General features: G+C 49.7%; 3 protein-coding genes across 4 annotated transcripts; all 3 read right to left on the bottom strand.

Annotated features, from left to right (window-relative positions):
• Positions 1-99: 99 nt before the first annotated feature.
• On the bottom strand, positions 100-2,735 carry LOC136191790 (tissue alpha-L-fucosidase-like). Of its 2 annotated transcripts, XM_065980211.1 has the most exons (13): positions 2,657-2,735; positions 2,440-2,611; positions 2,199-2,394; positions 1,957-2,148; positions 1,683-1,909; positions 1,366-1,629; positions 1,133-1,311; positions 947-1,079; positions 787-895; positions 632-733; positions 474-578; positions 304-413; positions 100-249 (listed from the first exon to the last, which is right to left on the bottom strand). In XM_065980211.1, the coding sequence occupies exons 2-13, from the start codon at positions 2,566-2,568 to the stop codon at positions 100-102; spliced, it is 1,896 nt and encodes a 631-aa protein (XP_065836283.1). In that variant the 5' UTR covers positions 2,569-2,611; positions 2,657-2,735. The 2 variants fall into 2 exon arrangements, with proteins under 2 accessions (XP_065836283.1, XP_065836284.1); XM_065980212.1 differs by lacking the exon at positions 2,657-2,735 and having other exon boundaries at positions 2,466-2,594.
• Positions 2,696-15,553, bottom strand: LOC136191782 (platelet binding protein GspB-like). Its single transcript, XM_065980201.1, has 12 exons — positions 14,963-15,553; positions 14,844-14,912; positions 14,726-14,791; positions 13,673-14,674; positions 13,388-13,618; positions 4,235-13,335; positions 3,988-4,180; positions 3,767-3,931; positions 3,544-3,709; positions 3,334-3,488; positions 3,057-3,279; positions 2,696-3,001 (listed from the first exon to the last, which is right to left on the bottom strand). The coding sequence occupies exons 1-12, from the start codon at positions 15,551-15,553 to the stop codon at positions 2,832-2,834; spliced, it is 12,132 nt and encodes a 4,043-aa protein (XP_065836273.1). The 3' UTR covers positions 2,696-2,831.
• On the bottom strand, positions 15,547-25,555 carry LOC136191784 (laminin subunit gamma-1-like). Its single transcript, XM_065980203.1, has 35 exons — positions 24,835-25,555; positions 24,535-24,780; positions 24,410-24,481; positions 24,292-24,357; positions 23,669-24,239; positions 22,821-23,617; positions 22,394-22,763; positions 22,197-22,331; positions 21,977-22,146; positions 21,814-21,924; positions 21,645-21,756; positions 21,235-21,590; positions 21,059-21,175; positions 20,848-21,005; positions 20,658-20,796; positions 20,500-20,605; positions 20,325-20,441; positions 20,083-20,268; positions 19,868-20,025; positions 19,496-19,806; positions 19,294-19,441; positions 19,115-19,242; positions 18,609-19,052; positions 18,411-18,558; positions 18,214-18,351; positions 18,017-18,159; positions 17,760-17,954; positions 17,108-17,710; positions 16,869-17,055; positions 16,638-16,805; positions 16,516-16,580; positions 16,376-16,464; positions 16,156-16,319; positions 15,878-16,103; positions 15,547-15,822 (listed from the first exon to the last, which is right to left on the bottom strand). The coding sequence occupies exons 1-35, from the start codon at positions 25,138-25,140 to the stop codon at positions 15,659-15,661; spliced, it is 7,614 nt and encodes a 2,537-aa protein (XP_065836275.1). The 5' UTR covers positions 25,141-25,555; the 3' UTR covers positions 15,547-15,658.
• Positions 25,556-26,061: the final 506 nt, after the last annotated feature.

Below are 26,061 nucleotides of genomic sequence, written 5' to 3'. Positions count from 1 at the left end.
CGCGATGCACGATGATCGATCTGCAGCGCCTAAAAAGCCCGGAGCTGTTCAAATATCCGCGATGCACACGTACAGCAAACAAAGGAACGGACGCGCAATCTACACCGTGACTTCATCGTCATCTCTCGGCGGTTGATAGGAGATTTTGAAAACGTAGTAGTATCTCAACTCCGCGGCGTCGCCTAATTGAGCCGGATTGTCGATTCCGTAGCCGATTGTGCGATTCATTTTGTAGCCGGACGATAGTGCCTATTTCAAATCAAAGTCGAGCAGTAGAATAAAGTTGAGCAGAGATTTTCTTGCCTGCTGTCTAGAATGCTCCGACGATAAGGTCCACAAATCTTTTCTCTCTTCATTCCAGTACAAATCGAGTGGAACTCGACTTTCACCCGCAGCTGCATATGCGTAGCATTCTAAAACAACAAATTCCCCCTCTCTCTGGTTGAGAATCGTGTAGTACATCGATGCAGTACCTGTTCTAACATTTTCATACCCTGGATGCTGGGAGGGGTCGTTCGTAAGAGCATTGTCCATGTAAGTGCCGTCAAAGATGAGGTAGAGTGGAATCAGCCCTTCTCCTAAAATGAAAAAACTGCAAGATGAAGTGCCATTTCTGCAGCGGTTTTTGTACCAGGATTTCGGAAACAGTAGCTTTCGTTGTCGGCCAAAACGTAGTGATCATTCGTGTAGATGGAACAGCCTCTTGTAGCACAGGGAGCCATATCCTCGTTTGCTAGTTCAAAGAAACGAGTCAAAGGGTTATAACGAAGGCTAGCTTTCACTTACTTTGACTCCAGTAGGAGCCAAGTTGAACGGGTACTAGAGGCAATTGAAACATGACAAACAAGCCGGTGTCGTTCAAGGAAAAGGTGCAAGGCTTTTCGATGCCAAGAAACTAAATTCTCCCAAGTAAATAATTTTCAAGGATTGACTATTATTTTCTTACTTGAACCGTGCTTATAGTGTGGGCAAAATTACTCGGCCGAATGAAAGGAATCACCAGAGTACCGTTAGTAACCGATTCCGCTGAAACCGAAACATAGATGGCAGAACTGGCCGACGAATAAGTCACGTACAAGCTGAAATAAGAAAGCCAAATCTTTATAGACGTACTCTTTGACACTGTCTGTACCTGTACGATTGACCGGAGGGAAGATGGACTCCATAATTGGACGGCCAGAGAGGAGTCGTATTATGAATCGCTTCAGAATTGATAGCCATCCAGCTGGCTATGTTCTGAAAAACTTCGACGCCACTTTCTGGCCACAAGCCATCGGGGCCCGGACCGAGATTAACAAGATAATTACCACCCTAGCAAAAAACCTTTCTCGCCAATCCCTCGATCCAAGCCAAAAATCTACGTACCTTAGCGGTTATCAGAAGAAGATTTCCTATGACTTCCTCGGCCGATTTATAATGTGCGTCCGGATTAAATGCCCACTGACCGCCCAGAGTAGACGGTACTTCAAAGTGAACGCCTGCTGTCATGAATGGTTGGCCCATAATAGATGGCGCTTGAGATTCTGAGTGATCGCCCAGTTCCAAGTAGTCCTCCCAGTTTCCCGTTCCTCTCACTTGAATGACGACGTCAGGATTCTGCTTGACAAACAATGGGGCCACTTGCTCCACCTTCAACAGAAAAAATGACATCACTATTTATTCAAACGTCAGAAAAAAATCACCATTGTGTCAAAGTACGTTGGAGACAGTCCGCAGTCAATCCAAAGTAGATCGGGAGAATATTGTACGGCAATTTCCTCCAGTTGACCGTGCAAGTATTTCAAATAGGCGTCCCATCGCGTTGGATCGTCAGGAGGATTGTAGTTGGGGCGGCAAACGGGCCCAAAAGCCGTCAATGCGTTGGGTGCCCAGTAGTTGTCGTTATTCCACGTGCTCGGGCAAAAGTAAGCTAAAGACAATGTAGCGGGGTCAAGAAAACTGGTTATCACCACTTACTTCCGACTTTCAATCCTTCAGCTCTGAAAGCCTCAGCTAGCATTCCAAAGATATCCTTCTTATACGGTGTATTTAGTATGTTGTAGGTAGAGATGCTCGTATTGAAGCTTGCAAAACCGTCGCAGTGCTCGGCTGTAAATACGAGGTATTTGAAGCCGACCGCCTTTGCCAACTTGGCCATTGATGCTGGATCTAAAAAGAAAGGAGTCCCGTTTACGTCATTTTACCAGTTCTATAATCACCAAATTTCGTGGGATTAAAAGTCTTGGCTAAGTCGGCATAAGCCTGTCTGTGAGCTTGGAGCTGGCTTGTATTATTTGCTGTGATTGTCGTTCGATTTGGTCCGGCCATGTTACAGGGAAATGACTTGCAAACGAGAGGAAACGATATCTCTGTTCCCCACTGAGAAACCGGCCCCCAGTGCATAAACAAACCAAACTAAAAGAGATCGTGTAAGCGGGGTCAATAATTTCGGCTGCAAACCTTAGCAGCATCAAACCACTGTCGACCTCGAGCATTCGGAAAGCGAAAGGGGGACTCTGGAATTGGCTGTTCCAGTGAAATGTCCACGCAGAGAGCGCAAAGAAGAACGAGTAAGGTTCTCGATTCCATTTGTTTTGGTGAAGATCACGTCTCATCACGTGCAAGGAAACACCTACAAAAAAGCAGCAAGTCTTATTACTTCTCTACCGAATCTTACTTATCCGCAATTCTGAATTTCGGAGCTAAAACCAAATGGTAGAGTTGGGGCCATAATCTCACTCGGGAATCAATTTTCCACTCCTGGTGAGCTTTCAAGCACAATTCGAGTCAAACAAAAAAATACAAAATAGAAAAATAGACAAAACGGGGTTTACTACCACCAGGGAGTGTGATTAGTCGGACGGACAAGCGAGAGGATTAACGCCGTTCAAAACGGCTGTCTCGTGAAAGAAGTCCGGCACGAGATCAGGTACTGTCCTCCTATTTTGAAGACCAAGCACGACGTTCCTCATACACCCTCGGAACCCAGTAGCTGGCCTTCCGTCTCGTTTCTGAACGTCGTCTACGGAAAAGAGCAAAGTAATAAAAATGTGGAAAAGAAGAAGAGAACGTCTTACCCGGAACTCCGCCGAAGTAGAGTGGAGCGTAGCTGTCGACGCCAACAATGCCGGCGACGCTCGACATATCTTTGACCGTATCAATTCCGTCCACAGTCAAATGTCCAGTCACCAACGATTTACGTACGGAGATGTGATGCCACTGGTTGTCACACAGGATGCTACTCGCATTACTCCAGACAATTTGCACGGCACCAGCTCCATTGTCGAAAGTGAACTCCACCTGTAGATGAATGTGAATAGCTTACGTCTTATCTCTCTAACGTATGATATTTACGGTGCCGTTGATGAGCTCGAGTTCAACGTGATCCGGCCTTGAGCCATGGGCCAAGTAGAATAAGACGCCATTTGGCTCACTTGTACGAAATTCGAGATCAATCGTAAAATGCTGTCCGGCAAGCCAGTATCCTTTCCGACGCTGCGTGTCGTTATCTGCAAAAACACAAAAAAGATTTTAAGCAATCCTAGTCGTAGTAAATTGACTTACATAACGAAAAGAAACCGGTGCCGTCGTAGAAAGCGCCGCTTTCAATTGGACCCCTCAAACATTGATCCGTGTCTCGACTTTCAACTCTGCGTTTGCCGTTCAGGTCAATTGCGCCGTAGCGATTGACGGTGAGTGCTCGAAAGCACGCCAACGCACTGCCACGATCCTACGAGAGTAGAGAAATAAATTTCCGCGCTTGTTCCATCGAGCAATGACACTGTACCGTCTCTTTGTCTAATAAAAGGCCGCGAGGAGTGAAGTCATTTGGTCGTCCCAGGTACAAATAGCCATCAGTAGTGATTCCAATAAAGGTTCGCGCGGCGATCACATGTGTTGCCTCTCCGTCGACTTCCAAAAGGCCAAAGAATTCAGACCTCACAACAAACACCTAAAGTACGTAAACGTTTGGTAGAAAAAAATCCTAAACGGATTTTCGCTGCGTACGTTGTGCCATTTGCCGTCATTGTACGTCTTCGTCGTAGTCATTCGCGGTCTCTTGCCACTTCCGCAGTCAAATGCAAAGCTGACTTTTCCGCCTCGCATTTCCAATCCCAAGAAGTCAACGTGGTCGTTTCCATTAACATAAAACAAGACCCCGTCGGTTGAAAACGTTCGGAATGCAAACGTGATTGCCGTGCTAAAAGTACCACGTCAAAAAAAGTAAAAAACCGAAATGACAACATTTCCTTACCGTCTATTGAAGTCACGCACGTAGAATTTAAGTTTCACGTAGCTAGACGTCGTAACAAGTTTCGTACCGTCATCCAAGAATTCGAAATCTCGAATAGGCGCGGAACAATTAAAAGGCCCCGGAACGAACGGCGTAGGCGTTTGATCTGTCGTCGGCGGCACAGGCGTTTGACCTGATGTCGACGGCGTAGGCGTTTGATCTGTTGTTGGCGGCACAGGCGTTCTATCTGTTGTTGGCGGCATAGGCGATGGCGTCGGACTAGCTGAAATGAGCGTTGCGGTGGCGGAAGTTGAAGAGGGCGAATGCTGAAACACGCTACTCTCAGCGGTCGATACTAGTGAGGTAAGTGTAGTCGTTGCTACGAGCTGAGCGCTTGAGGAAACGGCTAATGTCGGCACAGGTGTAGCCATTGGGGTCAAAGAGGGAGTCAAAAAGGAAGTCGCAAAGCTTGCCACTCGCAGTGTTGATGACGGCTGAACAAAGCGTGGCGTTGACGACTGAAGCTGCGTTTCAGAGGAAGTTCGAGTAGACGAAGTTTCTTCGCGGCTAGAAGAGACAAATGTCGAAGAAACGACAGTGCTGGGCTGTGACGTTGTTTCGCTTGAGGAAGAGATCGTAGCAGTCGACGACGGCGTCGTTGGTTTGCTCGATGAAATGGCCGAAGTGACTGCAGTTGGTACTATCGTCAAGACGGACGTTTCCGACTCTGAGGTCGCGCTTGAAAATCTTGACGCCGAGGATGTTGATACAGAATCAATGGGAGTGCTCTCCATAGAAGTGAACGCCGATGGTGAAGGCGGCGACGGGAAAAACGAAGAGGGTGAGACAGAAATTTCCGACGGTGTTGGCGAAACCTTTAGGACCGACGTAGCGAAAGATGATGAAGTCGAAAATTCGGTGCTGAATGTTTGGCTGATTGACGCGGTCGAACCAGTCGCACCTAAGCTTCTAGCCACAGAGTCCAATGTAAATTCGGTTGCTGAGATGACGACTGAAGACGATGTACTTGCTGAACGGCTAGAGAACGGTGATGAAGACGATTCGCTTGCTGAGCGGGTAGAAAACGGTGCCGAAACGGCGACTGAAGACGATTCGCTTGCAGAGCGGGTAGAAAACGGTGCCGAGACGGCGACTGAAGACGATTCAGTAGCTGAACGGGTAGAAAACGGTGCCGAGACAGCGACTGAAGACGATTCGCTTGCAGAGCGGGTAGAAAACGGTGCCGAGACGGCGACTGAAGACGATTCAGTAGCTGAACGGGTAGAAAACGGTGCCGAAACGACGACTGAAGACGATTCACTAGCTGAACGGGTAGAAAACGGTGCCGAGACAGCGACTGAAGACGATTCGCTTGCAGAGCGGGTAGAAAACGGTGCCGAGACGGCGACTGAAGACGATTCACTTGCTGAGCGGGTAGAAGACGGTGCCGAGACGGCGACTGAAGACGATTCGCTTGCTGAGCGGGTAGAAAACGGTGCGGAGACGGCGACTGAAGACGATTCACTTGCTGAGCGGGTAGAAGACGGTGCTGAGACGGCGACTGAAGACGATTCACTAGCTGAACGGGTAGAAAACGGTGCCGAAACGGCGACTGAAGACGAAAATGGCACATCAGGAGACGAGGTTGTCAAAAGAGCTGCGCTTGTTGTTGTTGAAGTGAAGGGCGGGCTCACAATTGATGACGATGCCGTAGAGAAACGCTCCGTCGTCTGTGTTGACGTCCTTCCCAAAGTATCACCGACAGAGCTCGAAACAAAGGCCGCGCTGCTCGAGCTCTCCTGCGTAGATGAAACAGACGGCGACGATGACGACAACTGTAGAAGTGTCGTCGTAACTACGGCAGAGCTAGGCGTCGGCGATATTGTCATTACAGTCGGAGTTCTCATAACTGTCGTGAACATCGGAGAAAGCATTGGAGTACTGATAAGCTGCAAAGTGGAAGTGCTAGTGACACTTTTAGTAGACACTACTGAAGCTGCCGCTGATGATGACGATGATAATGATGATGAACTTGGTAACTGGCTTGAAGCCACTGACGAAGTATCGGGAACAAAAGTAGACAGCACTGGTGAAGTTGTAGCTCTAATCTCGCTACTGGATGAACCAATGGAGCGATCTCTTGAAGACGATAATGCGATTGTTGAAGATTCGCTGCTAAACTCAGCCGAGGACGACGGCTGCCGGTCTGTAGTCGCTGAGACGACAACTGAAGACAGTCCAACGGAACTAGTGGTTCGGAAAACTGGCGAACTATCCAATTGGCTTGAATCAGAGGACGTAACTGAAGAAGACATGCTAGAAAATGCCGTTGCAGCCGCTTCTGAAGTGAATGAGATCAGAGAAGTGCGAGGCAGCAAGCTGCTGCTGCTGCTTTCCAATTTGGGAGTTGAAGAGCTTGAAAACAGAGAGGACGTCCTAGGCGCTTGCTGAGAATTTTCAAGCACCAATTGAGTCGTACTTTCGGTTGCCTTGGTCGACGATGTTTCCACCGAAGCAACAGGCGATAACGTGATTGTTGAAGAAACGCTGATTACGCTTTTCGATGAGACAAGGGAGCCTCCCAGTGAGCTTGAAATCGGCATGGCGGACGTTTGTTCAGCAGGCGTCGCACTGTCGGAGGATGACGGAGTGGGTACGCTTGATTGAGCAGACGACGCTTCCGCTGTAGCAGTAGAAAGACTCGATGAAACAGGAGACGGTGCGACCGGAGAAACGCTGGATGACGGAGTGGGTACGCTCGATTGAGCAGACGACGTTTCAACCGCGGCAGAAGAAAGACTCGATGAAACAACAGGAGACGGCGCGACCGGAGAAAAGCTGGATGACGGAGTGGGTACGCTCGATTGAGCAGACGACGTTTCAACCGCGGCAGTAGAAAGACTCGATGAAACAACAGGAGACGGTGCGACCGGAGAAACGCTGGATGACGGAGTGGGTACACTCGATTGAGCAGACGACGTTTCAACTGTAGTAGTAGAAAGACTCGATGAAACAACAGGAGACGGTGCGACCGGAGAAACGCTGGATGACGGAGTGGGTACACTCGATTGAGCAGACGACGTTTCAACTGTAGTAGTAGAAAGACTCGATGAAACAACAGGAGACGGCGCGACCGGAGAAACGCTGGATGACGGAGTGGGTACGCTCGATTGAGCAGACGACGTTTCAACTGCGGCAGTAGAAAGACTCGATGAAACAACAGGAGACGGCGCGACCGGAGAAAAGCTGGATGACGGAGTGGGTACGCTCGATTGAGCAGACGACGCTTCAACTGTAGTACTCGATGAAACAACAGGAGACGGTGCAACCGGAGAAACGTCGGATGACGGAGTGGGTACACTCGACTTCTCCGTTACGGTAGATGAAAGAGCACTTGTGCTTTTCAACTGGCTAGAAACAGACGGTGATGCTGCAGAAATCGTCTGTACTGTCGTTTCCACAACAGCCGCCGAAGAAGTAGAATCTGCTTGTAGAATCGTGGTCGTTCGAGCTCCTACTAAAGCCGAAGGAGAACGCGTCGGTGTCGGGGTAGCAGTAAAGATAGGAGTCGCAAAAAGAGACGTCAACGGAAGCCGCATCGTCGGCAACGGCGTAGCAAAAAGAGACGACGTTGTAATTCGCAACGGAGGAGTTCGAACTGAAGATAAAGCAGCTTGAGATGAAGATACATCGGCAGCCTGAGATGACGCAGCAGTTGAAGATGAGACGGCTTCACTCGAAGACACAAAAGCAGCTTGAGATGAAGATACATCGGCGGCAGCTGAAGATGAGACAATTTGACTAGAAGACACAGCAGCAGCAATTGAAGAAGAGACGGTTTCACTCGAAGACGCAGCCTGAGATGAAGAGGAGACGATTCGACTAGAAGACACAACAGCGGCAGTTGAAGATGAGACGGCTTGACTCGAAGACACAGCAGCTTGAGATGAAGAAACAGTAGCCGAAGATGTGACAGTCTGAATTGATGAAGCGACAGTCTGCGTTGAAAAAATAGCGGCCGAAGAAGAGACAACAATTGGCAATGACGATGACAATGACAACGGTGCACTGCTCGATGAAAAAACGTCAGAAGATGACGAGAAGATGACATGAGGAGACGAGGACGATAGACTTATTTGGGAAGATAATGACGAAGACGAGCGTAGAAAAACAGATGACATTGATAGTGGAGGAGAAGAAGACGCGACGACTGGCGTCGACGAAATCAGCGACGTGAGTAAAATAGACGATGTCGGGGGGACAGCAAAATCTGACGAGAAAGGAAGACTCGGAGTTGAAACTACGAAATCGGGCGTAGACGAGACAGGCGGCAACGACGACGACGACGTTGGCTTGTCGACAATCGGTATTGATCTGTTGTCATTGCAAACAGTCACCAGGGGACTCGAATAGTGCGGAGCTGTGGCATCCAAGAGAAGGCCGTCAACTGATACATTGTCCAAGCAGCCGACGTAGTCTGCATTGATTAAATCCGGAGACAGTTCCAAGGGAACTTGGGCGCTGCCTCCCATTGCGACGAGAGGATCGTTCAATGCGAGATTTCCCGAATCGCCAGAGGAGTGATCCGAAGCGACGGCACCGCTTGAACCAAATCCGACTACCGTCACACTTCCGGCAGAAAATTCTCGAATTGCGACGACTTCGTACCAATTGCCAACTGTAATCGCCGTATTGTGTTTAATCATAGCGCTAGTGCCACCCAAATTGTACTTGAACCAGACGTAGCACGATATCAGTTCTAAGGCGAGATACTGAGAATTCGAAGAGCCCTTTCGATCGCCTAAATAAAGTAGCAGACCATCCGTAGTGTCGGGTTGAAATTGCAAAGATAGTTCCGTCGCATTGGAGCCCAGAACGTTCGTCAGATTAAATCCGAGAGACGCATTGACGACAAAGTGACGTGCCGATCGAACTCGTCCAATAATCGCTCTCGCACGAGCGAGTTCATTTCGAACTCTACTCAAAGTATTATTCACAATCGTTTGCAGGTCTCGCGTCTCATTGGCTACCGAAGTAACATTCGTTAGCTCCGATTTTCTACGCGATATTTCCTCAGAAACGTCGTCTGCAATATCGATGACGTCATTCAGGGTTTTATTAGCAGATGTAAGATTGGTTTGAGCCTGTGAAATGATTGCTCTTTTCTCCTCGATCAGTTGACTCGAAGATGGTGTCACGTCGCTGCAATTTTTCTCGTAGTCTGATGCACACTGTACGAGTGCATCTAAATTTGAAGAGCGAAGAGCGCTTTCGAAATCCGGCAAACTACCAATTGCAGTAGAGACGTTTAAATTTGCTTCCTGAGCAGAAACGACTGCATTTTCCGCTTCTGCGAGTAACTGCTTTCCCGTCGCCAAAGAAGTCGGAAGAGCCGCAGCTGATTGACTAGCGTTTTCAGCTCGCACTAAAACGTTCTCACTCTCCTCCTTCGACGAAAGCGCCATCACATTGAGATTCATATCGGCTACCCGTTCAAGTTCTTTCAGCGTCGCTTGAACGGTCGCATTCGCTTCGGCTGTCAAGGCAAGCGACTCGTTGATCGCGTTGGACACATCCCTGTAATTCTGAACGGCTTCGACGGCCGTTTCGCCTCGTCCTTTGACGCTATCGAACACCGCCTGCGCTTCGTTGGCGTTCGTTTCGAGAGTTTGAGCGTGCACTTCGGCCGCAATCACAATCAATTCGGTTCCTTCGAGAGTCGCATTTACAGAATTGAGTTGTTCTGTGAGTTTTTCCGATTGCGTCACGATGCCATCATTCATTGCCATCGCTGATCCACTGCCACTTCCAGACGCCGTATCGTACAACAGATTCGACGCTATTGCGTAGTTCGCCTCCGCAGCGTTGACATTTTCTTCTGTCATCTCATTCGTGATTCGAATTCGTTCCAGAGAAGATTCGACTGACATTTTCGCACTGCGTATTTCCGAATCCAATGCCTGCGTCGATGCTAAAAGACGCGCCGCTTCGTCGGCCAAGTCCTGAGTCGCGGAAGAAATCGCCAACGCTTGATTTACTGTGCTCGTTGCCAGCGTTTCGTTTGGAGGAAATTGATCAAGAGAGGCCTCAAACGCTACGAGACGATCGTGCAAATCGTTCGACTGATCACGCAAACTTGTCGCTGTTAGCAACGCTTGTTCGGCGTCGGATTCAATACGACTCACCTCGACGAGATTCGACGCGTAATCTCTCGTCGAAATTCGAGCCAAAAGGACGGCAGACGAATTCTCCAATCGACGCGCTTCACTTAGCAACGCCGATGCGTTTTTCTGCACGATGCTAGCGTCGTTCGAAATCGTCACGACGAGTCGTGCCAAGTCCGACGATTTGTCTCGCAGAACATCGATCCCCGGTTTCTGTGCCCTTGCAACGTTGTTTAATTCGCCAGCTCTCGCCGTCAATTCGGTCACGCGAGCTTCAATCGTCCTAGCTTCAATCCCCACATTGGTAGTGTTGAGAGAAGATAGTCGAGTTTGAATAGTAGAGAGCTCAGCGAGCCAGGTATTCACCCGACTCTGTTCAGCGTCACGGCTTGAATTCAACGCGGTAAGATTATCGTCAATTTTCCCGTAGTCTTCAAGAGACTTGACGGACATTTCCAAAGCTGCAAATGCGGCTTCGTTCTCGGCGCTCAAAACATCGAGGAGAGTCTGCGTGCACTCGTCACAAGCGACGCAGATTTCGCTCGACGAGGAGAAGAAAAACGGCGAACAAGAATCGCAACGTCGACCCGTCGATCCGGCACGACAGTGGCACATTCCCGTCGTCATGTCGCACGTCGAGTTCACTGCTCCGGACGCGCTGCAATTGCAATCCAAACACCCCGCATCGAAGTCGTAATAACCCGACTCGCATGCGTCGCATCGTCGTCCTGAAACGTTCGCCGCGCAATTACATTTTCCCGTCGCCGAATCGCAACTCGAATTGACCGATCCCCCGGGATTACAAGCGCACGTTTCGCAACCATTCCCGCTCGCCAAATTCCAATAATCGACGGCACACCGATCGCAATTCTGTCCGACGACGTTATCGCGACACGGACACGAACCGTTTCGATCGTCGCATATCGACGAAAACGATCCGTCGTCGTCGCACGAACACAATCGACAGCCGTCGGACGTCGTCGCGTCGCCGTAGAAACCGTCCGCGCAGCTCTCGCACTCGAAACCGGTCGTATTTCCGAGACACTTGAGACATTCGCCCGTCGTACGATTACAGCTATCCGGATCAGTTCGATCGATATTTCCATTGCAATCGCATTGCGTGCAACTGCCGCCGAATAGAGCTGGATTTCCAAAATAATTCGGTTCGCAGTCGTCGCACAGACGGCCTTGATAACCGGCGCTACACGAGCAAACGGGATTGCCGGACACATCGACGCTGCAGTTCGTCTGACGAGAACTCGGCGACGAGCACGGGCACGGCGTGCAGTCGCTAGCCGTTCCTCCTGTAGCGTCGCCGTAGAAACCGTCGCGACAACGCTCGCATTCATCTCCTTCCGTGTTATTCGCGCAGGCGATGCAAACGCCTGTTGTTTTATCGCAGTCTGCCGCGTGATTGTTGCACTGGCAAGCCGTGCAAATACCGGCGCCGTTTCTGTAATAACCGAATGCGCACAATTCGCACGACGATCCCGTGTACGCTGGTGGACACGAGCATTTTTCGCCGACTTGAAAAACGTCGAGCGAGACGTCACAGATGCCGAACATGCTTGCTTCCGTTTCGTATTCGGCTCGAATTAAAAGAAAGCGAATATCGGCGAGTATCGTTTGAAATGCGCCGCGACTCAACATCGCTCCATTTTCGTCGGTGAAAAACGTCTCGTTGAGCGACACTTGAAGTGCGTTCAATTGATTTGGCAGTGGAGGATTCGTCAGAGTGTGATACGCCGTTTTTCCGTTATTTCCGATAATAATCACATCTGGCGCGACGGCAAACGAACTATTCGGCAACGTCGAGTAGTCAATCGAATAGCGAAGTAACCCTGCGTAAGACGAAGTCTTTACTCCGAGATATTCGCTAGGCGCATTCCAATAAAAGAGACCAACATCGTCGTTGAAAGAGCTATCAAGAACGTCTTTGATAGCCATGAGTTTGAATTTACTGGACGAAACATTTCCTATAGAGAGATCGGCATCGGATGCATTCGTGCCGTCCTCTCGACTTATCGTCCAGCCAAGCGACGGCGTCAAACCGCCAAAGACGAACACCGACGTTACCTGAGCTCTCTCCACGTCGCCGGAGACGCACTCGGTCGTCACTCCGAAACACTCGCACTGCCGACATCCGTCGACATTCTCGCCCGACAAATCAAAATAGCCGTCTCGACATTGATCGCAACGAAGTCCGACAACGTTGGTTTTGCATGAACAGGCGCTTGTCGTCTTGTTGCAGACGGCGTCGACGCTGCCATTCGAATTACAACCGCATTCCATGCACCCTCGCCCGGCCGTCATATTCGCGTACGCGTCCTCGCACCCGGCCGTCATATTCGCGTACGCGTCCTCGCACCCGGCCGTCATATTCGCGTACGCGTCCTCGCACTCGTCGCATTTATCCCCAACGACGTTAGCCGCGCACCAGCACAATCCCGTCGCGTTGCACTGAAGCGACGCTGATCCGATCGCGTTGCATTCGCAGAGCCGACAGCCCAACTTCGCGTCGAATCCGTACGCGTTGGGCACGCACTGATTGCAGCGCATTCCCATTGTGTTAGGCGGACACACGCACTGACCGCTCACTTCGTCGCAATGCCCGTCGGGATCGGCGCACTGGCAAGATGTGCATCCGCTCGTTGTGAGATTGTAGAATCCGGCTGCGCACCGACTGCACGTTCGTCCAGTGACGCCAGTGCGACAAAGACACTGGCCGCCGCTACGAGTTACCGAACTGCAGAGACTTTTGGTTGAAAACTGCGAATTGCATTGGCACAGCGACACTTGATCAAAAAAGGCGACGCTGAGCGAATAGGTTAAGTCGAGGCAGATTGACGACGTGACGTTTGCCGATATGACGTCGCAGTGAGCATTGAAAGTCGACAAAGTGGACGCATCGAAAATGGTCGGATTCACAAAAGCATCGGGAATCGCAATCACAGAATCCTAGACATAAAAAAAGTGAACCAATTAATTGAAAATAATTCAGTTCCCTTACTATTAGAACGTCATTGCTAAATCGCAATCCAACGGCGTGCTGTCCGCTATTGAGAACGAGTTGCGAAGACGTTGACGTGTAGCAGCCGCCGGAACAAGTCGACAATAAATCAAAACGAATAGCTTGCCCGTCAATATTTCCTTGAGCAACGCCATTTGCACTGGTTGCGTAGTGAAGAACGAGAACGTAAGACGAGTCCTTGGGAATCTCAATTGTAACATTTAACTCATCCTAGAATATTCTCCTTTAATTAAATTCGTTTTAAAAATTAAATATTTTTCTTACTCCTGCGGACAAAATTGCGTAGCCTCTTCCTGTGAACTCGGGCAAAGCGGAAGCACTAAATCCCCACCGTGGATTCAATTGATTATGCGTCGCCGATCCTTCCGCTTCGACTCGTATCGAATGCACGTCGCGATAATAATAAACCACGTCAATTCCGTTTCGACTGCACGTTCGATCATCGTCGACATTATTTACGGCACATTGGCACTTGCCCGCCACTTTGTCACACACGGAATCGCTGCTTCCGCCCGGGTCACAGTCACAAGGCAAGCATCCAGCATCGAGTGCCCCATCGAGACCGTAATAACCGTCCATACATGAATCGCACTGGCGACCCTCCGTGAAATTCTTACACGGGCACTGGCCCGTTGAATCGTCGTTACATACGTCACTTCCGTCTACCGTCCCGTCCGCAAAACAGTTACACGGTTGACAACCGTCTGGATTGTCCGCCGACAGATTATAATAACCAGGGCGACACTGATCGCACTTGGATCCAGTGACGTTACTTTTGCAATTACAATCGCCGGACTCTTGAAGGCAATCCCCGAACACCGCTCCGCTTACATTGCTCAATCGAATGCCGGCGACGTGGCACTCGCACGGACGACACGCATCGACTTCGCTCGCGTTGACTCCGCGGGGACGATAAAACAAGTCGACGCATTCGTCGCACTGGGCGCCGGTCGTGTTATGCGCGCAGGCGAGACACACGCCGCCGCTGCCGTCGTTGCTCGAATTCGCCGCCGCGGCGCTGTAAGCGCACGACGTCGAATGATTGTGACAGTCGCAGGCGGCGCAGGTGAAGCCGTCGTCGCCGCGCTCGTAGGGGAGATTGTTGTAGAAATTGTCACAGTGTGAGCACGTGGGACCGGCCGTGTTTCCCGTGCAGTCGCACGTGTAGAGGCCCGTCATTGCGTCGACTGTGCACGTTGACGCGTGGCCGTGGCATTCGCATTCGGCGCTGATGCTGATGGAACTGATTGCAAAATAGGTAACGTTCTAAAAAACGAGAAATCATTTTTGGATTTTCTTTTTGACGTCATTTCGTGCCTGCTCGAGCGCTTTTGGTAAAAATCCCGTGAGAGTAAAACGCAGTGTCGTCGCGTTAAGAAATTCCTGAAAAAATGCTTTTGTCAAATTCTTTTTCGGTCCATTTTAGCAACCAAACCTGAAGTTCTCTTGATTTTTTTCCTCCCAACAATCCCGGTCGATTCCCAGAGAGAAGTCCAAAGAAAATCTAAAGCCGAAAATAAATCTTTACCTCAGACGGACCGCCTGGGTTCTTACAGTTTTTTGTGACGACGACGCGGCAGAATTGTGTTCGGCGCAACGAACGCTTTTCGCGTTCGTTGCAGTTTCCAAGAAGGGGACCCCGAAAAAATTCTCGCACTGCGAGGGCTCTTCAACGAGATAGAACATCGGTTCGAATGTCGCTCCGTGATCGATCGACTTTTCCAAGCCGAACGCCTTCGGTCGATAGACGCCCTTAGTCGTCGTTAGAGCGGGATCGATAACCAAGTGCGCTTGCGGGAAATCGACGACGAACTGCACCGTATCGCGACCGTTTGCCGTCTGCCAGCGCGTGTTCACGTCTAGATCGAGCATATGGTCGAGCGGATAGGCCTCTGATGGGCTCGACGAATTGCATGTCATCGTTTCGGTCGTTCCATCGCTGCGAAACGCTTCGAACGATGCTGGAGGCGATCCGCATGTGTCGTTTGACGACAGCGATATCCTATTCGGCCCGAGCGTGCTGTACCTCGTCCCGTCCACTTGAGCGGCGAAGCCGATGACGGCTAATATCGCTACAAGTCGCAGGGATTGGCCAAAAGCCATTGGTGGGGCGGTGCCTGCACTTGGTGGTGGGAAACTTAGCATGCGCACAACACTTCTAGAGCACGTGAGACCTAAACATCAAAAAACACCCACTAAACTTCTCGACAGACACAAAACAAAACAGATAGTTATTGTCGCTCGCGCCCCTTACGGTAGCAGCGGGCAGCCTTCGATGACGCCAAGAAGAACAGACGATGGATCATCATAAGAAGGTGGATTGAGAGTCCTCGAGCTCTGCAGAAACAGGTTATCCAGGCAGCCATTAAAGCTTATGTCGCCAAGATTTCGCGGCGGAGGCCTGGAAATGTCATCTGAGAAAAAGAGAAATTAATCAGTGACGAGGAATTGATGATATTGTAGACAAACTTGGAACGCCCCCAAAGTAGAGAGGTGCAAAGGTGTCGGTGCCAGATAGGCCATTCGGCGCAGAACCGGTTGCTTCAAACACTGAGTCGAGCGTAATGGTCCCAATGAGAGTATCTTTGGTTAGAGTGAGAGAATGCCACTTTCCGTCGCACAACGACACTCCCAGCGTAGTGGTATCAAGCTGAATAGTTACTTCGTTGTCCCCGTTGTTAAAAGAGAAATCAACCTGAAAAAAACCAGTGTTTTGTTCTTGGCTAGGATAGTTAAAACAATCATACCACTCCCTTGTTGAAAGCTACCAGAACATAGTCCGGTATGATAGGGTTGAATGTGTAGAAAATGAGGCCACTGTCGTTGTTTGTGCGGAAACGTAGACTAATGGTGAACCTTACTCCTGACTTCCACGCCCTTGATGTAAGGACAGAGGGAGAAGAATCGGTGTCTGTAGACGCAAGAAGAATTCAGATGATAAAATGCTAAGACAGGCGGCCGTCTTACAGAAACTAAAGTAGCCTGTCCCGTCGTAGTGGGCGCCTGCACCGCCGGTGCCAGGACAAACTCCGATTCCGGCAGAATCTACGGGATTGCTGCGCAGAAAAATAATAATAAAAAGGTTTCGTAGCAGATAAGTATCTTACTCGAGATCCAACGTTCGGCCATTCAAAGTCACATTGGCAAAACATGATATAGCACTCGGCCGAGACTGCAAAGAAACATTAGTTAACGAGTAAAAGAATAGCCGTCTGCGCCGGCTTCCTACAGCTTCTCCTGATGTGAGAAGACCCGTAGCAGGCGAACCAGCAGCAACGCCACCGATGAAGAATTTACGATCGCTGTCAATGCCAACACGTCTGCTCGGACTTGATGCTGAAACAGTTTCGCTATCAACAGTCAAAGTCACGCTTCTGTCAGATCGGGCTACAACGATCTAGCAAAAAGAAAAGAGCCCACTACACGTGAACACCTTACTGATAAACCGCTTCTACTGAACCTTGTGAAATTGCCCGTCGTTGTATGAAGAGTTCGTAATCGCCTCTATATTAGTCGATCCGGCATTAAAAACTACTCGAACTTTTCCGCCGCGTATCTCCATGCCAAAGAAGTCAACAAAGGAGCCGCCAAGATAAACTAAAATGCCGTCGAACGACGTCGTCCTGATGCTCATTTCGATATTGGTTCTAAATAAAAAGCACTCGCCACAACGTCCTGCGAATCAATATCAGAAATTACGTGCGCTTCACGTTCCGAGGAGCAGTAAATTGAAAATAGCTGTTTTGCAACATCAAGGTCTTCCTCGTTCCAATAAACGGATCGCTCAGCATGATTGGTGCACAGCCTTCAGGCGGTGCAGTTGGAGTCGGAGTCTCTTTCTCCGTTGGAGTTGGAGTCTCCTTCTCCGTTGGAGTCGGAGTCACTTCAGTGGGCGTCGGTGGAACTGTTGGTGTAGGACTCGGAGCAACAGCAGTGGACGGAGGAGGCGGAGTTGGAAACGACGGTGGAGGTGTCTGCTTCACGACGCTGGTAGGAGCAATAGACGTTGACGGAGGTGGCGGAGGAAACGACGGAGGCGGAATAGATGTCGGCTTCACAATGCTGGTGGTAGGAGTGATAGAAATTGACGGAGGTGGTGGTGGAAAAGACGGTGGCGGTGCCGTTGAAGTGAATGCAGGAGTCGGTGTAATCGAAGGGAAAGGCGGCAACGGCGGCAGCGACGGCGGCGGTTTAGGAATGGGACCCGGGCACATGGGCGACTGCATTGGAGGAGTGACAGTTGAAGGCATTCTGCAGCCGAGGAAGTCGACATTGACAGACAGGCTCGACTCAAACTGCACCCTGAAAAAATAAAAAATAAATAATACGTAAGTGCATTCGAGAACCGTACAGTTCCGAATTAACGGAGACGTTTTGAATGCAACCCACGTATCCTTCGGCGACAGGAACATCGGAAATTGCCATTTGTGCCTCGTCGAAAAGGTCTTCGGGAATTCCGCCGACGTAAATCTCAGACGGTAAACGCAGTTGACCGTTGCCTGACGCGAGATTGGCAACCAAGATTCCGTCAACGTAGATTCGAATTCTGGTAAAGAGAGAACACGACAATGAAACCGAATCCGCTCAATCAAAGACGGATTTACTCACGTAGTCTCAGAGAACTGAATCATGATCCTATGCGGACGTCCGTCGTGCACGTAAGCGTTGCACGTGGAAAGTTTGTGAGCAACTCCCGAAGCTTTTTCCAAAAGAATAAGATCACCGTTGTATATCGCCAAGTAGAAATACTCCTATATCAGCACAGTTAGAAAAATGATAAAGCTGACGGAATCGATTATAAATACTCCGTAGGTGTTCTTGAAGTAAGCAAGAACCGACGATTTCTGATCAGTCACAATGTCGAAAGTTATGTTCTCCAACAGACCGCCGAGACCAGTTATCGTCCCGTGTCCTTTTCCTTTGAACGACACTCCATTGACTCTCTAAATTCCGAACCACGAGCGTATTTAAATTCGGTGCCTTTGAGTTGTGTTTAACTTACGTCGAAAGGACAGCTGGCGAAATCGACGTTCTGGCGCTCGACAGCTGTTGGCAAAGCGATTCTTTTCGCGCTACCAAACGTCAAGTCACGCAAACAGCCCTGGTAATCGTCGACACCGTCGATGAGACTCAACTGAGGAATGCCACTCCTAAAAAACCCTTACGATAGAGAAAAGCTAAATGGATACCTGAGTCTTACAGAGAAAACGAGTCCGGCACTCCGCCAACGTAGAGTTTTTCATTCAGTTGAGTGAAATCGACAGAAGTAGGAAACGACAACGATTGGAATGACGAATGGTCGACGGTCACATCAACGACACAGAGAAAGCCGTCATATTTCATGTCAACCGTCACCGTGTGCCACTGTCTGTTCGTAAGCTTCACGTCTGATGCCAGAACAATTTGTGCACTGGCCGTCGGACCGCAACGAGAAATGATGAGAGGACTGTTCTCGCGAATGCCGATTGCGAGATACGTCATTCGATCGTCACTTTCGACGTAGAGAAGTTGAGCCGACGCTTGAGCGGTGCTGAATCGAAACGATATGTTGGCAACGTTTGTCTCGTTCACAGACGGCGTCATAAACTGCAGGAAGCTGTTTTCGAAAAAGTAACTGCCAAAGAGAGCGGGAGACGTCGCATTCCTGCAAGAATAAATTCAACAAATAACGCTGTCTGTATAATCAGCCTGAGCTCATTAACTGACCGAGTAGGGCAAGGTTGAGTCTGATTTCGTGGATGAAAATCGATGTCGGACACAGCTATCATCTGCCTCTTGATTGTTATCATGTGAATAAGTCCGACGAAATCGCTTTGATTGACTGCGCTTGAAGTCTAAAAAAATATCACGAATCTCTTCGAAGTCCCCCCCTGCAATAAACTTGCCTTGTTAAAGGACGAATCCAAGCCTCCAAAAAGAGCAAGGCAAGTGTCGTTTGAGTAAGTCGATAAGGCTCGTTTCTCCGCTCGACCGTAGTACGTCGACATATCGCCATCGGGATCAGTAAGGGTCACGGCACCAAAATGGTAATGCCTAACAAAAGATTAAGATATAGACCCATGATAAATGACCATTACACAGACATGCCTCGTAGCGTAGACGTGATACCACTCGCCGACGTGAATTCTCTGCTCGTGCCGTATCGTGCCGCTTCTTCCGCCGACGCTGAATTTGAGCCACAGGTAGTTGTCGACGATTTCCAGCGAGAAGTATTGATAGGCGGCGACGTCGCCGTGACGCGGAGCCAAGTAGAGCAGAAGGCCGTGATTTCTCTGCGCGAGAAAGTAAAACGACACGGACACGAAACGATTTCCGACGTTGAAGCCGTCGTCCGCTAGATTGCTCAGCTCAAACCTAGCAACAGCACTGGTCTGTGTGAAAACCAATTTCCCCTGACACTAAAGAATCCAAAAAGCGATTTCAACGAATAATGAACATACAGAGATCATTTCACTGAACCTGCGAAGCGACGACCGACTTGAGCATGTCTAGTTTCATTTTCAAGCGACTGATGTTCGTTTTCACCGCTTGCTGCATAACGCTGTTGTCTGCTGTGATGCTCTTCGTTAAATTTAGCTTCTCTTCGATGTCATCCAATGTAGCCGAGGCGTTTGACACTAAGGCGTTGAAAAGTATAGGAAAAATGACGTCAATTCGTTCTCGTTTACACGTACGCGTCTGTCTTGCTTTCGTGAACGTCGCGTTCGCTTGGTCAGCGGTCATTTCCGCATTCTCCACGTTTGGCTCTTTCATGCTGTCGAGCGTCGCGTCTACGGTGTCCAAGGTGTCTGCGCAATCGCCGGCCCCCTCCCTAATGCAATCCACTTTCTCATCTATATCTTTAGGCAAATCTCCGAAAGCTAAATAACGACACCGTGAAGCAACAGATTGAGGCGGAAAACGCTTGCTTCTTTACTTGGAAGATTCGCTATGGCATTTCGCACGTCTTCGTTTGCCTGCTGTGCCAAGTTAAAGTAATGCCTAGCAGACTCAACGGTCTCGTTGGCCGCCGTTTTGTTGTGCATTTTAAAATCTAAAATGAGAAATACGTAGCACTCCTAGAAAGTCACAGTCGAGTCGAACGTTCTTACTGCGAACGTCTTCAAGAACTTGATTGGCTCGATTCAAAAGCATTTCACTGGACGATTTCGCCGCCGCCGCTTGGTCACTCAATGCCTTTCCGCCCAATTCTTCCACCTATCAGTCTATTCGTAAGCGAAATCGTGGTCTCTGCGCAAGTTCCGCTCACATGTCGAGATGCATTCAGCGCTTTTTCTCTCGCCATTTGAGCCAATGCCAACGCTTCGGCAACCGTCGTTTCGGTACTTTCGTACATGTCCGCAATGTCGACGGCCATTTGCCCGAAACGTCGACTGTACTCAAAGATCCTAAAATGAGAATAAAATTAAATCAAATTCAGCGACACTGCAACGACGCACATTTTCATAAGCATCGCTTGATCAGCCAAAGCATAAGCATGAGACACGGAAGCATCGACTCGTTCTTCAACGACCAATAGGTTATTGTTGAAGCCGACCAGGCGATCCATCAGCATAGCCAACATAGTCTGAGTACTCTCCAAGGTGCTATTAGCCATCTAAAAAATCAGTATAATATTAGATGGACGTATGTTTTCTTTCTTTTTTTGACCTCGTAGAAGCTTTTGGCGTCCTCTAACGAAGATCGAGCGTGATCGTTTCTTGCTTCAATCATATCCAAAGTGCTGTTTGCCATGGCGACAATTCCGCTAATAACCTTTTCCAAATCCTGTGCAAAACGAAGAAGAAATATTGGATATTATTTATCGAGTCGTTTTGATAGTTTACGTCAGTCATGTTCAGTCTTTCCTCAACCATTTGAACAACCCGCATTACATCAGCAATCACTTCATCTGTCTTTTGTGTCTCCTCTCCCACGGACGTCTCAAGGTCCATTAGATGAGAAATTGACGCGTTGAGGGCGTCGATCGATAGAGAAAGATTCTTTGCCTTTTCGTAGATGTACATGGCCATTGTCAAAGCGTCTGTTGCCATTTTCTTCGCCTGATAGACGCTCATATTTTGCTGATCAAAGCTAGTTGTAAATCCTTCAAGCGTTGCCACTGCCATATCAAACAGTTGTTGCGAATCGTTCCGTTTCCCTTCGACTTCCGTTGCTATGCTGTCAATCCGCATATAAACGCCTAGAATGGGAAAAAAATCAAGTCTCGGCTTGGCTCTCGCGATTTTCTCTGTACTCATAGCAGTGCTCAAAACGTTGACGGCGTCGTCTCTGATCTTTTCGACTTCCGGTAGTCTATCGCACGTTTCGTTGTACAGTTGTTCGGCTCTTCTCTTCAAAGCCTTTGCCTGTTGCCATTACCGAATCGATAAAGAATTAAAGAGCAAGAAAAATTGCACAATTACCTTGTCTAAGAGATAACAGGTCCGATTGAGTAGATACTCCGCCCTCATTTCGAGATTCTCTACGCGCATTTCCAACGCTTGTAGACGAAGCAGCAGATCACTCACATTCTCCTAACATTCAAGTGTAAGTAGAACTCGAAATATCTTTAATTAAATCAAAAACCTTTTTCGCATCGACGTCCGCTTCCAAATCAGTCAACATTTTCAGCAAAGAATCTGCTTCGGCCGAATGATTGTTAAATCTTTCCGAAACGTACCCAATCGTTGCGGACGCTCCGTTGATCTCCGACTCCAGCTGGGCAATGCAAAATCCATTCGCTCCTTCACTGCAAGCTAAGAGAACGCAGCTAAAATAAACTTTCAGAGTACGAACTCATACTTACACGTGCAGTTGGCAAAGCCGAAATGGAATGGCAAGCATTGATCGCACTTCAAACCGGTCACACCGTCCTTACACGCACATTGTCCTATTTCGTCGCAACTCTCATTGAACGAGCCCATGGAGTCGCACATGCAAACTTGGCAGAAGAAAAAAGATAACAAAAATGACGACTATACAGTATGTCCGGCGTGAACGTACGTTGGCATCCGTCGTTAGTTTTATTGAAAAATCCTTCAGCGCAAACGCGACAGGGTGAAACGAGTCCGACTTTGCACTCGCAAGTGCCGTTGATAGGATGACAGACGCTGCCGTTGACGGATCCGACGAGATCGCACTCGCACTCTTCGCAATCGGTCGGCAAACCGGCGGTGGCGTTGCCGAAGAATCCCGGCGCGCACACGTCGCATTGATCGCCGAATGTGTTGTTTAGGCAGACGCAGACGCGCGTTTCGCTGTCGCACTCAGTCGCGTGGCTGTTACACACGTCGGCGCAAGGAACGCACGCGCCACTCGTGGCACGCGTGAAACCTTGGTCGCACGAGGCGCACTTGGAACTGACGTAGCCAACCTTGGAATATCGCGAATCTTAATATATTGATTTTTTCTTTTGCTGAGGTCTACTCACCTTGCACGCACAATCCCCCGTTACGCTGTCACAGCTGTTGTTGACCGATCCGGTGGGATCGCACAAACAGTTCTCGCAGCCCGCAGTGAGATTGAAGAATCCCGGTAGGCACGCGTCGCACCTGGCTCCTCCGACTCCCGGTAAACAATTGCAATCGCACGTGCTCTTGTCGCAAGGCGTGCCGTCCGATCCGTCAGCGTCGCAGTCGCACGGTTGACAGCCAACATTTGGCGTGAAATTGCAGAAAAAATCCTCGCAGCCTCCGTCGCATTTGGCACCGGCAACGCCGGGATGGCACGTGCAATTTCCGATCGTCTGATGGCATTCAATGCCAACTGAACCGGTGTTGTTGCAATTGCACGGCCTGCACCCGGGCCAAGGTTGTAAATCAAAAAATCCTGGCTCGCAACCGCCGTCGCACTTGTCGCCGGCAACGTTCAACAAACACGGACAAACTCCCGTCGTCGCGTTGCATTGAAGGTTTCTAGAGCCTTCACTGTCGCATTCGCACGGTTCGCATCCGATGCCGTTAGTGAAATTGAAAAAGTTGGCATCGCACTCATCACACTTGTCGCCGACAACGCCTGGATGACAATAGCACAGTCCCGCGTCGTCGGTGCACGACTGATTGATAGATCCGCCTGGGGTGCAGTTGCACGGCTGGCAGCCGTCCGTAGCGCTAAAATTAAAGAAATTCGGCGCGCACGCATCGCATCGGAGTCCGACGACGTTCGGAGGACAGACGCATTGACCAGTCGTGCTATTACACTGTGCATTCGGATCAGCACATTGACAGGCTAAAAAGAGAGAAATTCGTTATTGACTCTCAGCGATTTTGAGCTCTTTACATTGACATCCCGTCGGTGAGAAATTGAACGTTCTATCATCGCACCGATCGCAACTCAAGCCGACGATGTTTGGTTGACACGAACACTGACCATCTTCCTTTCCGCAAATGTCGTTGATTGCGCCGACGTCGTCGCAGACGCACGGATCGCAGCCGTTTGGATTGTTGGGATCGAGACCGAAAAAGCCGTCTTTGCACGCGTCGCACGCGCCCGTCACGGGGTTGCGCTCGACGTTGACGCGGCACTCGCCGCAGTCGATGCCGTGCGTGTTGTTCGTGCAATTGCAGACGCCGCGAGCGAGCGTCGCGTCGAATGCGCACGAATCGGCTTCCCCGTTACAGTCGCACTCCTGACAGACGAACGACGGGTCGTCAAACGCTCTCATGTAACTAGCGTTATTGAAAAGCGCTTGGCAACGATCGCAGCTCGCTCCATCCGTCAGAGACGACGGCGTGCAATCGCATTTGTAGACGGGATTGGCAAGGGTCGCTTCGGTGCACGTCGAAGCGAAGCCGTTGCAGCTGCATCGCCCCGTTATCGTCAAATCAGCGACTGTAAAGAATTCTGCACCCTAGACAGCAGAAAGCTTAGTAGTGTCATCTCGTTTAACCTAACGAACTCACGTCATCTATTGCGTCCGGGACGAAGCCGATGAATCGAAGGCGAAGCATTCGAGTACTGATGAAGTCCTGCGCGGAAAAGAAATCGTCGTGTGAGAGGCTCGTTTTCGCTTCAGCTTACCACAAATTCTCTAGTATGAGTAATGGCGCCAGGACGTAACGTTAGATCAGTCAATACAAAGTCGATATTGATCTACGGAGGCCAGGACAAATGAAGAAGAGGAAAGGTACTCTCCTATTTTTTACCGTGTCTCCTCCCGCACCAAGATCGGTGTCCGTAGGTCCGTGGCAAAGGGTAACATTAGCAGGATCGCTCAGCGCAAAGCTTTCTTTTGCATTAACGCCAAAGACGCTCAGGCAGCGATTGGACGGGTCGTCGACGACATATTCAAGCGGAACGTACGATCCGTCCTCGATCCTTTTCTCCAAAACAAAATCGCGGGGCAAGTATGAATTTCCCATCCGAACATTAACGCTTAGGACTTCGTAGACCTGAAACCGGAAGTAAACTGACACGGAAATAGAAATGAGAAAAAACGCCATGACCTGCTTCAAGTCGATGTAAAGAGACACGCTCTCAACGCCTCCTTTCGACTGCCACCACGACGCTTCATCGTTGTCCAACGCGTCCGACGGCGGATGATCGTTCATATCGTCAGTCGCGTCGCACGTCCTGTTCTCATTGGCGACCGGATCAAAGTAGACTTCGGGCGGACTGCCGCAAGTGTCGTTCGACGACGCCATCAGAATGTTGTTGAGAAGAGTGAAAGACGCCGGGGGATCTTCCTGAGCCCCGACGAGAGGGAAAAGGGCGAGGAGAGCGACGACTAGGACGCGAGCCATCGCCACCATTGCCACCACAGAAAGAATGCGACGCACTGACGTTAGCAGGCCTTTCAGTCAATGCCAAAAAAAAACCGAGAAACCTAATGCTATTACTTGATAAAGAAACCCTGTACAAACGGACGCTTCGTCCTCTACGCGTCGCGAAAACCAATTTAGGCCCATAACGACTTCTACTGGGAGTAGAGAAAGTGGGACTCGTACATGCACTCCCGTTACCTTTGACCCTCTTCATGCATTAACACAGAAGCAAGTTCACATTCAAAACAACCAAACCATCCAAGAAGACTGAGACGTACGTGAAACTCCCTTATTGCAGCGGACAGCCTTCAGGCGAAACGCCTACCAATACGGCGTTTTCATCACCGTAGACAGAATTGCGTAGCCTCTTCCTGTCAACTCGGGCAAGGCGGAAGCACTAAATCCCCACAGTGGGTTCAATTGATTATGCGTCGCCGATCCTTCCGCTTCAACTCGTATCGAATGCACGTCGCGATAATAATAAACCACGACCATAATAATAAACCACGACTGCACGTTCGATCCTCGACATTATTTACGGCACATTGGCACTTGCCCGTCGCTTTGTCACACACGGAATCGCTGCTTCCGCCCGGGTCACAGTCACAAGGCAAGCAAGCATCCAACATCGTTGAGACCGTAATAACCGTCCATACATGAATCGCACTGGCGACCCTCCGTGAAATTCTTACACGGACACTGGCCCGTTGAATCGCCGCTGCATACGTCACTTCCCCCTACCGTCCCGTCCGCAAAACAGTTACACGATTCACAACCATCTGGATTGCATGTCCGCCGAAAGATTATAATAACCAGGGAGACACTGATCGCACTTCGATCCAGTTACGTGACTTTTGCAATAACAATCGCCGGACTCTTGAAGGCAATCTCCAAACACCGCTCCGCTTA

The sequence above is a fragment of the Oscarella lobularis genome, chromosome 10 (genome assembly GCF_947507565.1).
Source record: "Oscarella lobularis chromosome 10, ooOscLobu1.1, whole genome shotgun sequence".
Taxonomy (NCBI): domain Eukaryota; kingdom Metazoa; phylum Porifera; class Homoscleromorpha; order Homosclerophorida; family Oscarellidae; genus Oscarella; species Oscarella lobularis.
Note: the sequence above shows the minus strand (reverse complement) of the source record. Positions and strands in the feature narration are given on the sequence as shown.